At 43.2% G+C, this 18131-nt stretch overlaps 1 protein-coding gene across 3 annotated transcripts in view; it reads left to right on the top strand.

The window, feature by feature from the left end:
• ARMH4 (armadillo like helical domain containing 4) overlaps positions 1 to 18131 on the top strand; it is a 107181-nt gene that overhangs the window by 37258 nt on the left and 51792 nt on the right. For all 3 annotated transcript variants that reach the window (XM_053928778.2, XM_053928777.2, XM_053928776.2), the window contains one exon: positions 4586 to 4843. In XM_053928778.2, coding sequence (XP_053784753.1) covers positions 4586 to 4843 — 258 coding nt within the window. The remainder of the gene's footprint in view (positions 1 to 4585; positions 4844 to 18131) is intronic.

Genomic DNA, 18131 nt, shown 5'->3' with positions numbered 1-18131 from the left:
TGACAGAATTTCCTTTTTTTAAAAGACTGACTAATATTTCATTATATGCGTATATACATTATGTAACATACGTGGTACATAGATATGAATATATATATTCGTCTGTTGATGGACACTGAGGTTGTTTGCAAACCTTGGCTGCTGTGAATAATGCCGCCGTGAACACGGGAATGCAGCTCTGTCTTTGGGGTAATGATTTCGTTTCCTTTGGACCTATACCCAGAAGTGGGATTGCCAGACCGTGTAGCTCTATACTTTAAAGAGAGGGAATTAGCCTAACACATTGAGGACAAAGTAGAAGTTGTCCTTGGGGGGGGGGGGTTGGGTGATAGTGGCCAAAAGACAACGGGCCGGTTACGAGTGCTCAAAACTCAGGGCTCAGGGCTCCGGCTTGGCCTTTGTGGTCCTAGGGAATCAGGACCATATTGTCACAAATATTCTGTCAAGTACAACTGTCTTGGGTTTGTGGAGAGGAAAGGTAACTAGAAATGATTTTATAACGCTCTACAAGTAATTTTTTAAAGCCTATGACCAATTTTTGTCTACAGGAGGAAGGTCAGCAAAACCATCAAATAGTCTGGATGATCATTTTCTCCATAATCCAATGACCACATTACTTTTTCTCTATTAAATTTCCTACTCAACTTCTCATAGTAAGAATCCCCAGTCCATCGGCTTTCCCCTCCAGCTTTATTGAGATATTTACCTATAACATGTGTAATTTTACAGTGTACAATGTGATGATTTAATACATGTCCATATTGCAAAATGATTACCACAGTAAGGTTAGGTAACTTCCATCCCTTTACATAATTACTTTTTTTGTGCGAATGACATTTAGAATATACTCTCTTAACAACTTCCAACTATATAACACAGTATCGTTAACTGCAGTCACCATGTTGTCCATTAGATCCCCGTTCTCATTTTCTTATTGCTGAGAGTTTGTGCCCGTTGCCTGGTCCACCTGTATAATCCCTCGCTTCAGGCGCAGTGGACTACCCCTGCCCCCCGCCCCTCCCCAGGTGAGCTCTTTGAGCAAAATTTGCCACCGCTTAAAATCTCTCTGCTTACTCCACACGCCCACCCATGCCTGCACCCAAGCAGCTGAATGTGGCTGGGGAAAAACGCACAAGCATCTCAATCTGCTTCACTTTAAATTTATGCTGGCACATCCTGAGTGGGCCCACGGGGCTGCCTGGCAGTCCTACCGCATATTCCCGGAGAATTCACTCACCCGTTTCTCAAGATGACTGTTTCACACTTTCTCCTCTTGCCTAAACTCACCCACATTTCTCTTTCCCTTTTCAGCTTTTTTTTATTTGACTGAGAAAATAAAAGAAATATGAAGATAACTTTCACACACTCTCACCCCCCAATCCACCTCGCCCTCAGCCCCGCCCCCCGCGCGCACCTGTGCCAGCTGCAGCTCAGGCACCAGAAGCAGCCAGTGGGTGCACCGCTCCCATCCCTTTGCAGTAAGAGCAAAGTAGCCAACCTTACGGAGTGGCCACTGTGTGCCAGGCTTGTTCTAAATACCTTGTATATTAACTAACATAATCCTTACAACAGCCCTGTGAGGTAAGAATCATTCCAGTTTTACCGATGAGGCAGCCGAGGCACACCACACTCGGTAACCTTTCCAACATGGAACAGCCACGGTAAGTTTGTGTGGCTCCGGGCCCACCTGCGCAGCCGCTGTGCGACACCTCTCCTCTCAGGACAAGCCTCCTGCAGCCGTCTCCCCTCTCTCCTGCGTCATCAGTTTCCTCCCCCTCCCACATCTTCCTGTCAACTGACAAGCACATTCTAATATCTTCTATTTTAAGAACCTACCCTTGACCTCGTATCTCCCTTCCGCGGACCCCTAGGGGCCCTCCCTTTTTCAAATTTCTTGTGAGAGTTATATTTGCTGTACCCGCTTTTTTTTTTCTAATTTTCTTTTCAACCACTCCAGTCCTGCTTTTGTCCCTACCATTTCACGGAAACAACTTTTGTCAAGGTCACTAATAACCTCCAAAATGTCAAAGGCACAGGTCATGTCCACGCCAGACTGACATTCTCAGTTTCTTACTCAACCCCTCAGAGCTGTTTTATTCTCTTGGCTTCCTCCACAGCACTGGTGCCTTGCTTTTGCCCCCCTGCACCAGTCGCTTCCCCATCTCCTTTGCTGGATCTCCCTCTACTGGCCAACTTCTAAACGTGCGATTGCCCAGGACACGGGCTGGGCCACTTCTCGTTATCCCAACACTCACTCTCTTGGGGATCTCAGCCCATCTGAAAGCTTTAAGTATTATTTATAAATTAACGTCTCCTAGGTTGTTATCTGTAGCTTTGACCTTCCTTAGGCTGCCAACACTTTAATTTGAATGTCATAGGCATATCCATCACACAAGTATTGTCTCAAACAAAATTCTTGATTTTGCTTTATATCCTTTAGTCCCTTTTTGGGGAAAGTGGGATCTTCCCCTGACATTCCACATTGTAATCATCAGCAGGGCTCTACCTTCAAATTACATCCCAGGTCAGACCTCCTCTCCCCACATCCAGGACGACACCTGCACCCCAGCACCATCCTCTGTCCCCTAGGTTTTGAAACAGCCTCCAAATGGGTATCCCTACTTTGTCTCTTGCTGTGATATAGCTTGTTCTCCAGCCTGCAGCCAGAATCATTTATTATAAATATGTAAGATCTGGCCCCCACCTACCTCTTCCTCCTCATTTCCTAAGATGCTGTCTGCTCCTCCCTGCCCACCCCCTCCATACTTTCCCGTTCTTTGACCCATCTGCCTCAAGGCTTTCATCCTTCCTGTTGCCCACTGCTGGGAATACTCTTCCTAAATTAACCCCAATTAAACAAGAGAATTCAATATTTTGTATGATTTCTGTTGAGACCTTCCCTTATCAGAAAAGCTTTCCTCGATTTTCCCATCTGAAGTAGAAGCACCTGGCATTTTCCCTCTGTTTGCCAGTTTTAAGCACAGTATGATTTGTATTATATTATCTGCCTGTTTTTTTATTTGTCACCTGGCGTGGTCTGTCAGCTCCATGAAGTCAGAGACACTATTGCTCTATCCCTAGTGCCTGGAACTAGGTGCTTAATAAATATTTGTTGAATTTTTGGAACAGTGGCAAATATTAGCCCTACAAAGTTATAGGATGAGAATGGAAAAGATTAGATGTAATACCTTTTTAAAAGTACAAAATAACTTGTAAATTATGGGTGAAAAAGGGTATGTGTGGAGAAAATTGTCTCAAAGCAGCAAAGGAGAGTCTTGGAATTCCTCAGTGGCTGCAGGGGTCCATCCGTGGTGAGGGCTGGGTTTCACAGTAGTCCCACAAAACTAAAATTGGTGAAACTGAATGAAATCGGGGATCTCACGTTCACTAAACGTGCTCCATTTGAAGCACTGAAAATCACAAATTGTGAATTTAACTCATGATGATAGTAACGAAAGTAATTTTTTCAACCCTTTTGCGTTGGACTAGAATGTTGATGTACCTAATTGTTTCCAGTGACTTGGGTTTCTCCTCCCTCTGTAAAGAGAAGTGTCAGGAGTGGATTTATGTCCCTCTCATCTTCATGTGGTTGTGAGTTCTGCTCACTGATGCAGGAGAATGAAAAGGAAATTGTGCCAACGTAAGGAATTCTCTTGTTCAGTGATATAAGATATAAAGGGATTGCGACGTTCCCTTTAAATTCTGTTACCATTTCAGTGTGCTTTTCAAAGGACAAATCTTTAATGACCTCTACACAACAGGAAGGAGTTGTTTCCTACCCTTGTACAAATAGACACAACTAAGAAAAATTCATATTACCTGAACTTTGACTCCAAATAAACATGCTACACAATAGTTATCTGACATAATTGTGGTTTTAAAACTTTCAAATGTAGGTGAGTGCTGGGTACAAATCAGTAGACAAGTAGAAAAAAGGCTGTGGTACATTTACGCAATGAAATACTACTTAGCTGTGAAAAAGAAGGAAATCTTACCCTTTGCAAAAGCATGGATGGAACTGGAGAGTACTATACTAAGTGAAATAAACCAGTCAAAGAAAGACAAATATTATGTGGTTTCACTTATATGTAGAATCTAATGAACAAAATAGAAACAGACTGATAGATACAGAGAACAGACTGACAGCTGTCAGAGCGGAGGGGGTGGTGGAGCTGGGTGAAATAGGTGAGGGGACTGAGCAAAAATAACCCCCCATAGTATGGTGATGACTAGGAGGCGAGGGGAGCAGGGAGGCAGAAGAGAGTAAAGGGAAGGTAAATGGTGATGGAAGAAGACTTGACTTTGGATAGTGAGTGCACAACACAATATACAGATGTTGTATTATAGAATTGTACACCTGCAACCTATATAATTTTGTTAACCAATGTCACCCTAATAAATTCAAGTAAAAAATTTTAAAAAATGGTGGGCACAAAATTCCACAAAACTCACATTGCCCAACTTGGCTATAAAATTTGTTTTAAAAGGCTAAGCATGATTATTTTGTAGTGTTTGGTTCATTTTATAAGATTCCTTTGCAATCACTAGATTTCTTCATATTTCTTATCGATTTCTTTTTGTGCAGAGGGAGAAGAAGATGAGGATGAAGAGGATGAGGAGGAGGAAGATGAAGAAGAGGAGGATGAAGAAGAAGACGAAGAAGATAAAGACGCAGACTCCCTGGATGAAAGCTTGGACGATGATGCTGAGCCGCGTGGTTTTACTCTCCCTGGCGTCACATCCCAGGAGCCTGGCTTAGAGCCGGAAAATGTGGACCTTCTGGAGGGAGCCACCTACCAGGTGCCAGACACCATCGAGTGGGAACAACAGAATCAGGGCCTGGGTAAGAGTCCTGCGTGCTCCCCTTCCCCTCCTCTCTCCCTTCCTTTTACTTTTCTAAGGTGTCACTGATTATGGAGCAAAATGGATTTTCTGTTTGTTTATGGATGGTTCATTTGGGAGAAAGTTATCAGTTTTTTCTTCCATATGTTTGTATCGAATGCTCTTAAATAACCAGGCCCCAGTCTCCAGCTGCCTGCTGAGAGCACGGTCACCTCATCTTTGGAAGGAATTCTGTCTTTCCCTCCCCGCTGGAGGACAGCTATGGGCTTTGGGAAGGCTTCCAAATGGGGAGGAAATGTGTGTAACGAGTATGCTTAACAAGCGGTGTGAGTGGCCTGGGATCAGAAAACAAATGCATGTTGTCATCCTTTGTCCCTTTAGAATTTGCTCCCCAGGGGAGATTCTAGTCCGATGACTTGTCTGTTCATTCTCGTGGTTGCATTCCATCGTCAAATGCACTCCCGTTTCAATGGGCAGTGTCCATAAAACCCCGTGCCTATTTTCTCTTGCGCACGGCCCGCATTTCCCCCTGAGAGGCTCCACGGATACGAGCTGCCCCTGACTTGGAGTCTCTTCGCTGTCAGCAGGGAAGCTCCCCTGTCTGTCTCCTCTTGGCTTTTTCGGAAGAAACACTGTTAAGCTCTAGGTGATTCCTCGAGGCCTCACTCTTTTGACCTGAGGTCAAGTGATATATTCTCCAAAGAAACCCCCTTCTCTGAAATGCTCTTGGTCTTTAACAGGAAGGCCCACTTACAATCTTCAGTGTAGCAGGAGTTAGGATTAAGAGTCATATCACTGGTTTGGGGGGATTTCAATGAAAATGTGGGTGTTGGTCTGGGACCCCACTCTGGAATATCATACTAGTGTGTCTTGGTGCTTGGTTGAAACTTTTAATTTACAATCCTATTACATCAGATTTCTTAAAGATTGCTCTGCTCTTCTCCCATGAAAACTCTTTTCTTAGATCAGTGGTAAGAAAGTGTGAGTGCATTAGAAGGAGCATGGGATGGGAACATCACAGTGTCTGTTTATCACAGGATTGGGTAGTTTAAACCAATCTCTTTTCTTTAAGCTCAAACGGAATTGGTAAAACCTTTAAAAGCTTGCAATCTAAGGAAGAATCCTTTTTGATAATCTGCAGAACTAAAGAAACATGCATGAGAATGTTTAAAGCCATCTTTTCTCCTTTGTAGAAGTCTTTGATGAACTGTCTTTTAGATTGGTTAATTAATTTTTCCAACAAACCAGTTTTGTACCTACCACATTCCCGGAACTGTGCGTGGCATGTGGAACACAGAGGAAAACAAGGCAGTGCCTTTTCTTGATTCGAGCAGAGCCCGTTTCAGAAAGGCCTCGGTGCAGGGTTTCTGTACTGAATGTGGGCTGTGAGAGGGCAGAGCGGAAATGCAGAAGAGGGTTGTTATGTTAGCCTGGAGTGTGCAGAGCTGGCACTGGTAGGGTATGTAGGTAGGAGATAGCTTGCAGGGGCAGAGGCCAAAGAAAGGATGGGCACAAAGGCATTTGGAGGGACGAGAGAGCATGGCACACAGGGATGGGCTGGCAAACACATTGACTTTATGTCGGATTTGTTATTATAGTCATTTACCATTTCTCTAAGCGTCTCTTACCTTTTCATGTCACTTCTTTCCCTGAAAAATTCATTTTTTCCACACGACTTTGGCATTGTGGGTTTTCTGGGAACCAAAACAAGGAACGCATTTTGCAAGCTGTTCTTTTTCCTATGGTGGGAAGACTGTGGTTGAGTAGTGTTTGGGACTGAAATTTTATTAGCTCATCAGCTTTTTCTTAGAGTGTCAAGAGTATCTCCTCATAAATCAAAACCAGTAACAACTTCTGGATCAATATAATTAACATTGTTTCCTAAATACTCTCAGATTAGATGAAATAAAGGAAAACCTCCCCTCTCTGTGATGAATTTTGTGGTAGGTAGAATAACAGCTCCCCAAAGGTGTCTGTCTGTATCCTAGTCCTTGGAATCAGTTACTGGGTTTGCCTGACATGAAATAAAGGACTTTGCTGATGTGACTAAGTTAAGGATCTTGAGATGGGGACTTTATCCTGGATGATCTGGGTGGGCCCAGTAGAATCACAAGTGTCCTTAGAAGGGGGAGGTGGGAAGATCAGAGTCAGCGAAGGGGATGTGGTGATAGGCAGAGGTCAGCGAGATGTGGCCACGAGCCAAGGAGTGCAGGCAGCCTCCAGAAACTGGAAAAGGCAAGGAGGTGGATTCTTTCCTTGAGCCTCTGGAAGGAACACAACCCTGCTGGCACCTTGATTTCAGATTTTGACCTGCAGAACTGTAAGACAATGAATTTGTCACTGTGAGTTACTAAGTTTGTGGTAATTTGTTACAGGAGAAATGAGAAACTAATACAGCTTCAACGAGTATTTTATAAGCGGCATCATTTTAGAGAGTAGAATTGCATGGCAGCTGTAGTCAGAGTGTGAACATTGTAAAATTAAGTACTTTTTCCTTAACAAATCATTTAAAATGCAAGCACTGAGATCCTTTAAAAAGTAAACCTATTTAGTATAATAACACTTTAATTCGCTATCTTCTTTATTCCTATTTTTAAGTGGGTTATTTTTATAGATTATCACATTTTATTTTACAATATGAATAGTATTCTAAAGCAAATGCTAACATTCATATAAACTGAAGAATGAACAGATTGAAGTGGGTAGCTGGAATTGGCTAAAAATAATGCCAGCTCTTTGAATAGATTGTAGTCTCGTTTACTGTGAAGAGCAGAAAACTTAGGTGACTCTCTAAGGCGAAGCGGTGGATTCATGGACTGAAATCCTCATTGTCACATACACATTGCCTCTGAAGCTTTGGGGAGAGAGAGCTCAGCTTCTCGACTGTGGAATGAACTGTCTTGTCAGGATAGAGAGAATCAGGAGTGGAAGTTCCATGTTAGCGGTGAGGTGGATTGATTGATTGGTAAAATGCCGGTACCATACAAAAAGCTCTTTATTCACATATGCAGAATCAATTTCTCTGCTGATGTAAAAAGTTCATGTTCAGGTTTACTGGCCAGACCCTGTACAAAGAGCATATGCTTGACCCACACCACTGTTACTGTGATAAATCACACATTTCCCTTTTTTGAAATATAAAATCAGTATGATCAAAGTTGAGTCAACATACTCGTTTTACTGTTTAAACATTTCCAGTGTAATTAATACATGGAGATTCTTTCCTTTTTGGTATTCTATAACTGTTAGGAGGCCTTGAGCTACAAGTAACAGAAACCTTAACTTAAATTAGGTTAAAGAGTAAGGAAATATATTTTCTCTCAAAACGAGATGTCCGACGTCCAGAGGCAGAGCTCCTGCGCTGTCCTCTCTGGTGTGCTAACTTTGCCTCCGGGCTGGCCTCTTTCTGCAGGGCTGAGCGATAGTAGGTTTATGGTTGTTCATGTGGAAAATAATACTAATTAATAAACAATAACACAAGAGTAAACTGTGTTGCGTGTACTCACAAATGCAAAGCTACTTTTGCCCCACCCTGTAGCAGCGATGTCACACCCAGACAAGACATTGCCCCGGGAAAGAAGATTGTCACTGTTTCTTCGTTGTGTTTCTTTCTTAAGAGAGAGGAGACCTTTCTCAGAATCCCACAGTAGAATTCTTCTTGCTTCTAATTGGCCAGGATTAGGTCACACAGAAGTGACTTTCGGTCATTTCTAAACAAACGGTGGCAAAGGGAATTTGACCACATGATTGGTGGAATGGACGGGGTGGGTTTCAGTTAACATGCCTGTCAGCCATGATCTCTGTGTTTTTCTGTTTTCTTCTATTATAGCTGATACTTACCCATTCTCTTCTATCCTCTAGGAATCCTATGAGCAATCTTGTGAGATGGATATCTTTATTTTAAGTATGTTTGGAGATAATCGGTTCTGGATGAGGGTTGGAGGGTGGCATTGTTTCCCTTTCTTCCTCAGACAGAGACCACATTTGGACACTTTACAGTTTGATATTCTGAATGAATAAGTTTTCCAAAAGCCATCAATTAGTTAAGTGCAGAGTTATTATAGCTGTCTTTACTCTTTTCCAAAAGCCTGCATCTAACATTGGAATGGACTCTTAATTTAGAAAGTAAAATATTTTTCTCTGAGGTTTTTAAAAAACCTGATAAGTATTCAATTAATGGCCTAAGGATGTTTGTAGAAAGCAAACGAATGAAGAGCACTCATGTATCTATCTTTTTAAAATCACACATTCATTGAGTACCTACAAGTGTGTGCTGTATGTTGTGGAAACACCCTGAGGCTGGCTGATACAGAAGTAAATTACCTCGGGGCAGAGAGTCGCCCCACAGACGTGAGGTCAGGGGCCGAGCAATTCCACGGTAGGGAACTGAACCATCACTTACTTATAACTAGGGGTTGCTTTGAGTGGGCAGCCCTCTGTTAGGTGTGACTTCAGGGGTGCTTGGCCCAACCCCCTAATTTTTATTACTGCTTCTGCCTTAATGTGGCACCTGCTTTTCAATATCAGAGCCTTCCTTTGGATCGAGACAAGGCCTTATCCAAAGATGCATCCTGGAGATGTATCTTGAGAAGGCCTTAGAAAAATACAGGTTTGCTAATAACCCATTGAGATATCATTTAGTTATTATTGTTAATTTATCGGGTTCATTAGGTGGTGATTTAGCTAATGCTTTTAAGATTAAAGGGAGGAACACAAGAGAAGTGTCCTTTTGAATCAGTAGGAAGGTAGCATGAGCTGCAGGCAAATGGTGTGGTGGTTGGGCCTTAGAGGAACCGAGCACTCGACTATGAGAAAGTCAGACTCTTAGCTCTAAAATGCGTCAGCTCTTTCTCCTCCTCCTCCTCCTCCTCCTCCTCCTCCTTCTTCTTAATCTTTTAAAACACTTACCACGTAGCTAAGACTGAACACTTAAATATAGTGCAATATGGGCTGTGGCAGCCAACCCCCCCCCCCCCGAAAAACAAAAGCGAAAACAAACAAAAGAAAGATGCTTTGCAGAGAGGTAGTGGAAACTGTGAGATTTCAAAGGACTCTTCATTGTAACAAATGTCAGTGTGTTTTGATGTATAACATATTAAGCTATGGATTAAAAGGTTGTTCAGGAAGCTACTGGGCTAATGTAATGAATATACATAGATGTGTAGGAGAGGAGGGAATAAACCCTAATCCGATGTATGAACACAAAGTAAGTGGCAGATTGGCTAAAACCTCCAAACCAGTGGTTCCCAGTCTTGGTGGCCCATCGGAATCACCTAGAGAGCTACCAAAAATATTGATGCATGGGTTCTACCCTAGAGGACAACTGTCCTAGACTGAATCCATTGGTGGTTCTCTTGGAATGAGGCAGCTTTTGTTTCTGCAGGGGGTGGAGAAAGAGAATTTTAAGAAGTGTTTATATCTTCTATGAATTCCTGGTAGCAAAGATTTACATTGCTTCTCATGATCTTTTGTGTGTTGGGTTAATATGTCTTAAAAATATTAGTTTTTTATAGTCACATAGAGATCAAATTTAAAGTCAATATACACACTTTAGTTTCCCCAGAAAGTCTACATGCACAGCACACACTTCTAAATCTGGCCTGGTATGAAGGGGCATTTACCAGTTGTCTGGGTGGGGCTCCATCTGGTCCCTGGAAGGCACCCAGGGTTTCTGGGTTTGAGGGTAATGCCATGTACTCTCTCTTTGGAAAGAATTCAATTATTTTTCTTAGGCAGGAGGAGCAGAAGATTTGAGTACAGACCTCCTTTCTCATGTAGGCAAAATACCCTGGTCCTGAAGTTTAAATGAGAGATTGTGGTCCCTGCCTTTCCTCGCCTCATGAGGATGAGTGCATAAGGGAAGTTGGGTCTGCAGAGGAGGATGCTTCCCAAGTCCAAGATATTATTTCTTCATAAATCTTTCCGTCTGAGCCGTTGCTTGCTTGCAGATTGGTAGTGGTTGGAAATTTCTAAGGGAGAAAAATCTGTCCATATGCCTGTGGGGAAAGATTTTGATCCTGTTATATTTTCAGTATTTTTGTCAGAAGCCTTAAATTTTTTATATCACGAAGGAGGTTATAAATAGCACAAATACATAAAAACAAATACACTTCCTTCCTGCTGCTCATTTCCAACTGTGCTTGCAGGTGTGTACTGAGGATCACAAATACAGACCTTTATATGAACCAAAGGACAAAAAGAGAGCTGGCCACGCCTACAGGAAATCAGGAGCTGGCCTAAAAACATTTTATTTTTTTTATTATATTTTATTGATTATGCTATTACAGTTTTTTCCATTTCCCCCCTTTGCCACCCTCCACCCAGCACCCCCCACTCCCTTAGGCGAAGCCCCACCATTGTTCATGTCCACAGGTCATGTGTGTAAGTTCTTCAGCTACTCCATTTCCTATTCTGTACTTTACATCCCTATGGCTCTTCTGTAACTACCTATTTGTACTTTTAAATCCCCTCGCCGCTTCACTCATTTCTACACACCCCCTCACATCTGGCAACCATCAAAACCCTCTCTGTATACATGATTCTGCCTCTGTTCTTGTTTGCTTAGTTTGGTTTTTAGATTTAGATGTTGATACATATGCATTTATTACCATTTTAGTGTTCATAGTTTTGATCTTCTTCTTTTTCTCAAATAAGTCTCGTTAACAATTCATACAATAATGGTATGGTGATGAATTCCTTTAGTTTTTTTCTTGTCGGGGAAGCTTTTTATCTGCCCTTCGATTCTAAATGATAGCTTTGCTGGGCAGAGCCATCAGTCTTACAGGAACTGCCCTGTAGGTAACTTACTGCTTTTCTGCTGTTGCTTCTAAGATTCTCTCTTTATCTTTAACCTTTGGCATTTTAATTGGCATTTTAATGATGTGTCATGGAGTGGGCCTCTTTGTATCCGTCTTGTTTGGGCCTTGGTGCTTCTTGGACTTGTATATCTATTTTCTTCACCATGTTAGGGGAGCTTTCCTTCATTATTTTTTCAAATAGATCTCCAATTTCTTGCTCTTTCTCTTCTCCTTCTTTCACCCCTATGATGAAAATGTTGGAATGCTTGAAGTAGTTCCAGAGGCTGCTTACACTATCCTCGATTTTTGGCTTCTTTTTTCTTCTTGTTCTGATTGATGTTTTTACTTCCTTATGTTCCAAATCATTGATTTGATTCTCACTTCATCCACTCTACTGTTGTTTCCCTGTAATTGTTCTTTATTTCACTTAGTGTATCCTTTGTTTTGACTGGATTTTTTCTATGCTGCTAAGGTCCACACTAAGTTCCTTGAGCATCCTTATAACCATTGTTCTGAACTCTGCCTTTGGTAGATTGCTTACCTCCACTTTGTTTAGTTCTTTTTCTGGAGTTTTGATCTGTTCTTTCATTTGGACCATGTTTCCTTGTCGCCTCATTTTGGAAGAGTCTTGGTAGAGTGGCCTAATATAGTCGGTGTCCTGTAGGGTCCAGCGGCATAGCCTCCCCTATCACCCAAGCTGGGTACTCGAAGTGCACCCTTTGTGTGAGCTGAGTACACCCTTCTCTTGTAGTTGAGCCTCAGTTTCTGTTGGCAGGCCAATGGGAAGGATTTACCCAGGCCAGTTAGCTGCAAGGATTAGTTGTGACCACTGACCACCAACCTCTGTCCTCCATGGAGAATCAGTGTTGCAGGGGCTGGGTGGTGGTGCTCTGATATGGTCTGTAGCTGTCCAGTGGGTGCCCAGGCCCTGGGTGTTCCTTGTGTGGTGCAAGCCAAGGTCGGCCCCCACCTGTGTTTTGCTCTGGGCCACCCTGTCTGAGCTATACAACAATCTGAGATGGCTGCTACTTGTGCTGGGCTTGGAGATTCCCAGGTGAAGCCAAGCTATGAATCTAGGCTGGTTGGTGCTAGTGCTGGGCCTTGGGTCCCTTGGCAGGAGGAATTGGGGCTGGGGACTCACAGAGGCTGACTGTTGCTTGTTGGAGAGGATTTAGAAATGTGTGAAGCCAATTGCTATTCATGTGGAAAAGCAAGCTATTCATGTGGAAAAGCAGCTTGGTTTGGCTTATAAATTGGGGGGACTGGAGTCTCTGAGGATCTCTAGGGTGGGGCAAACAGTGTTAGCCATGTTGATGGAGTCTTAGATATGACACCTGCCTGCCAGCTTTGTGGGTCTGTGTGGGGAGGGTTGTGAAAAGGGACAGTCACTTCTGCCCACCTTTCTGTCTGGGAAAAGGTTGTCCCCCAGCTCTCACCTTGATGCCAGATACTTCAGTTTCTCCCTGGATGCCACTGGTGCCTTTTAAGCTGCTAGCCTGGGGGTGGAGCTCAGAGAGAGTGAATCTGATTAAGTCTGTGTTTGGGCTCTTTAAAGGGAACTCCTTGGGATTCCAGAAGTTTATTCTACCAACTCAATCCCACTGGTTTTTGTAGCCAGAAGTTATGGAGGCTTATCTTCCTGGCATTGGAGTCCTGGGCTGGGAGGCCTGGTGTGGGACTGGGACTCCTCACTCTTGAGATATTTTTTCAGAACTTTTATCTACCACATGTGGATGTGGTACCAGCCTATTCCACATCTCTGCCTCTCCTATCAGTCTGGATGGATGTGGTTTCTTTAATTCCGTGTTGTTAGACCTCCGTTTGACTTGATTTCTGACAGTTCTGAATGATGGTTGTTCTATATTTTAGTTGTAATTTTGATGTGCTTGTGTGAGGGAGCATGCCATGTTTATCTGTGCCACCATCTTGACTGGAAGTCTTTAAAAACACTTTTTTTTTTTTTTTTTTACATTTAAAAAAATAATTTATTAATTTTTATTGTTGTTCAAGTACAGTTGTCTGCATTTTCACCCCACCTCAGCCCCCGCCCCACCCACCCTTGAACCTACCCCTTTGGCTTTGTCCATGGGTCCTTTATATGTGTTCCTTGATGGCCCTTCCCCTATTTTCCCCTGTTATCCCCTCCTACCTCCCCTCTGGTCACTGTAAGCTTGTTCTTTTTTTTTTTTTTCTTTTAAATATATTTATTGATTATGCTATTACAGTTGTCCCATTTCCCCCCCCACTTCACTCCATCCTGCCCACCCCCCTCCCTCCCACATTCCCCACCCATAGTTCATGTCCATGGGTCATACTTATAAGTTCTTTGGCTTCTACATTTCCTACACTATTTTTACCCTCCCCCTGTCTATTTTCCACCTATCATCTATGCTACTTATTCTCTGTACCTTTACCCCCCTCTCCCCCTCCCACTCCCTTATTGACAACCCTCATGTTCTAGTTGTTTGCCTAGTTTGCTCTCGTTTTTGTTTTATGTGTGGTCGTTAATAACTGTGAGTTTGGTGTCATTTTTACTGTTCCTATTTTTGATCTTTTTCTTAGGTAACTCCCTTTAACATTTCATATAATAAGGGCTTGGTGATGATGAGCCTCTTCAACTTGACCTTATCTGAGAAGCACTTTATCCTCCCTTCCATTCTAAATGATAGCTTTGCTGGATATAGTAATCTTGGACGTAGGTCCTTGCGTTTAATCTTGGGTAATGTAATTATGATGTGTCTTGTTGTGTTCCTCCTTGGGTCCAGCTTCTTTGGGACTCTCTGAGCTTCCTGGACTTCCCGGAAGTCTATTTCCTTTGCCAGATCGGGGAAGTTCTCCATTATTTGTTCAAATAAGTTTTCAATTTTTTGTTCTTCCTCTTCTCCTTCTGGCACCCCTATAATTCGGATGTTGGAACGTTTCAAGGTGTCCTGGAGGTTCCTAAGCCTCTCCTCATTTTTCCAAGTTCTTGTTTCTTCATTCTTTTCTGGTTGAATGTTTGTTTCTTCCTTCTGGTCCATAGCATTGATTTGAGTCCCAGTTTCCTTCTCATCACTATTGGTTCCCTGTACATTTTCCTTTGTTTCTGTTAGCATAGGCTTCATTTTTTCATCTGTTTTTCGAATAGATTCAACCAAGTCTGTGAGCATATTGATAACCAGTGCTTTGAACTGTGCATCCGATAGGTTGGCTATCTCTTCGTCGCTTAGTTGTATTTTTTCTGGAGCTTTGAAGTGTTCTGTCATTTGGGCCATTTTTTTTGTTTGTTTGTCTTGGCGCGTCTGTTACTTTAAGGGGCGGAGCCTTAGGTGTTCACCGGGGCGGGGTAATGCTGGTGGCTGCGCTGTGATGCTGTACGTGGGGGCGGGGCCGAGAGGGAGCAATGGCGCCCGCCTCACTCTCCTCCGGATTTCAGTCTTTCACTCCGATACCCACAATCAAACTGGGCCCCTCTGGTGCTGGTTCCCGAGTAAGTGGGCCTGTGCACACTCTAGGCCCCTGTGGGTCTCTCCAACAACCTCTCCTGTGAGGCTGGGAGTCTCTCCTGCCGCCCCAACCCCCAGGGGCGCTTTCAATCAGAGGTTTGAGGCTTTATTTCCCCGAGCTGGAGCCCTGGGTTGCGCAGCGGTCTGCTTCTCTGCCCGCCGTTCGTCCGGTTTATCTGTGGGCGAATGTGGTGCCGCAGGGTGCTACCCGCCACTCTGCCTGCCCCGCTCTCCGCCACTCTGAGTCCGGCCCTCTGGGTTTATCTGTGCAAATGTGGGACCGCAGGGTCTGCTAGTGCTCGGACTGCCTGCGCCATTTGTCTCACACTCCGCCAGTCTCAGTCCCGCCACAGCCACGCGAGTCCTCTCCACCCCAGTGCCGTCTCCGCCCCTCCTACCAGTCTGGATGAATGATTATTTTCTGTTTCCTTGGTGTTGGTCCCCCTTGCTGTTCGATTCTCTGTCAGTTCTGGTTGTGCAAGGAGGCGCAGTGTGTCTACCTACGCCGCCATCTTGGTTCCGCTTCTAAAAACACTTTAATGCACTCTGTTTCTTTTCTTTTCTTCTTTTTTTTTTTTTGCTTAATCCATTCACCTTTTTCACCTAGACCCCCAACCCCCTCCTCTCTGACAGCTAGCTGTCAGTCTGTTCTCTGTATCTACGAATCTGTTTCTTCTTTGTTTATTAGATTCCACATATGAGTGAAATCATATGGTATTTGTCTTTCTCTGACTGGCTTATTTCGCTTAGCATAATGTTCTCCAGGTCCATCCATTCTGTTGCAAAAAGTAAGATTTCTTTCTTTTACAGGGCTGAGTAGTATTCCATTGTGTAAATGTACCACAGCTTTTTTATCCACTCATCTACTGACAGGCACTTGCTTCCAGACCTTAGCTATTTGTAAATAACACTGCAATGATCTGAACATAGGGTGCATATGCTCTTTTGAATGCGTGTTTTGTGTTTCTTCTGTTTTTTTTTTCATTTTGATGTTTATGACACTTCTGATAAACAGTTCTGTATATCGGCTGCAGTCAAATTTTGTGCTCCTTTAACCTAGGAAATGTTAACTTCAGAAAAGGAAAGGATTGATGGCATGGATGATTTTGTGTGTTTTAAAGACTGACACGTACCGGTTTTCCACAGCTATTTATTGGACTTCTGTACCAGGACTCTCGGGCAGACAGAACTGAGGCTTCAGGAATTCATTAATTTCAAGGTCATAAGCAGAACTCAGGTGGTATTCTCTCTCCCTCCCCCACCCACATACGCACACCATGGACTTTTTCCCAAGTCAGCTATGCAACACTGCAAATTCCCGTTTTCTCCTTGTCACTTTTCTTTTGAGAAAATGAGTGAGAAGCCAAGTCTAAGTTCAAACACTAATGAGAGAAACCCATAAAAGAGTAGAGAGTGTATCCACAGGACAGTGGCAGCTACAGTTTTGTAGGATTTTGTATGTGCAGAGCATGCAGCCAGCTCCCTCAGGCACACAGCCTCCTTGGGATGTTCCTGTGTTGAGGGTGGAAAATCAGTCTTGGGTGTTAAAAAAACCTCTTTGCACCAGCTGGGTGTCCCCAGTACTGCAGTAGTGGGTTCTACGTGATTGACAAGAACTGCCATCCTCTCAAGCTGGCCTCAGGAAGCCAAGGCTTTTGAAATTTCAAGGATTGGTGGTGAAAAGTAAAAAATACAATGCAGCAGAAGTGAAGGAGGGATTAAATGTTAAAAGGAGGAATCAGAGATTTAGGTCAGGTAACTTGGGGATTCAACAGTTTGTGGATAGGAATCATTTCTTAAAATGTATTTGTCTCTTTTATGCACATACCCCTGATATATTCCAGGATCTCCATGATCTGTCTGGGGTCTGCGTTCCCATTTGTTTTTCCCAGGTGCTCTGTCCAAGGCCTTCTAAATTGGGCCATAGTCACTGTCACCAGAATGTGCATTTCTGCAGAAATGTGTCTGTCACACCCAGCTCTTGCTGAAGCCTTTCCTGGCAACCCCCGCTTGTACTGACTCCTTCCTTGGGAAAGCGCTCCAGCAGTTATCGTCAGTATTGCTCCATTTCCGTTCACTGCGCTCTCTCACTTTGCTTATTACTTTCTCGGACCCTCACAGCATCTAGCACACAGCACTGAGTACTGTTGGTTACTTAAAAGGGGCTCTCTTCCAGCTGGTAGCTGTTCTGGGCCTGAAACCATTGAGCCCAGTTAGGAGGAGGGATGGGGAGGCTTTACTGCACTCTGCCAGTTAAACAGTGGTCCCTTATCTAACCATCCTGCGTAGCAACGTGTGATGGAGTGAGGTTTTAAATGGAGTCAGTGCGATTGATGGGAAAAATGGAGTCAGTGCGATTGATGGGAAAAATGGTAAATAATCAGGTACCTAGGGCTGTCCATGATGCTTGTAACTGACATTAAGCTTATATATCACACGGCGGGTAGCACTTCATCTGATCTTAACTTTCCCTGATTCTCTCTACTTTACCCAGATTTACACCTGCACATTCTTTAGTAGTGAACAAATTATAGCATGCCTTCAGGTCATAAGTCATAGATAGTATTTTGAGGCTAGGTTTTCTGGAACATAATCTAACATTTTATCTTCTTTTCTTTTTCAGCTTTATTGAGATATAATATATATCATTGTGTAAGTTGAAGGTATACAATGTGTTGATTTGATACACTTACATTGCAAAATAATTACCCCCATAGCATTAGCTAACACCTGCATCATGTCACATAATTGCCATTCTTTTTTTGTGGTAAGTAATCTACCATTTCAGAATGACCCTTGAATGATCCTACACTGTAGAACTCATCAGGCCTTGGAAATGTTGGGCCAACTACTTTTGTAATTCTTAGCATCTGAATCAGATGGGAGTCAGATGATCATATTCTTACAGTGATCAGTCATTTAAAAATTTTCCAAGTAGTTAACTAGGTGACTTAATAGAGATCAGGTCTTTGATAGCTTCCATTAAAGAGTAAAAACAGCCATAGCA

This window comes from Desmodus rotundus, chromosome 7 (assembly GCF_022682495.2).
Source record: "Desmodus rotundus isolate HL8 chromosome 7, HLdesRot8A.1, whole genome shotgun sequence".
Classification (NCBI taxonomy): Eukaryota; Metazoa; Chordata; class Mammalia; order Chiroptera; family Phyllostomidae; genus Desmodus; species Desmodus rotundus.
Note: the sequence above shows the minus strand (reverse complement) of the source record. Positions and strands in the feature narration are given on the sequence as shown.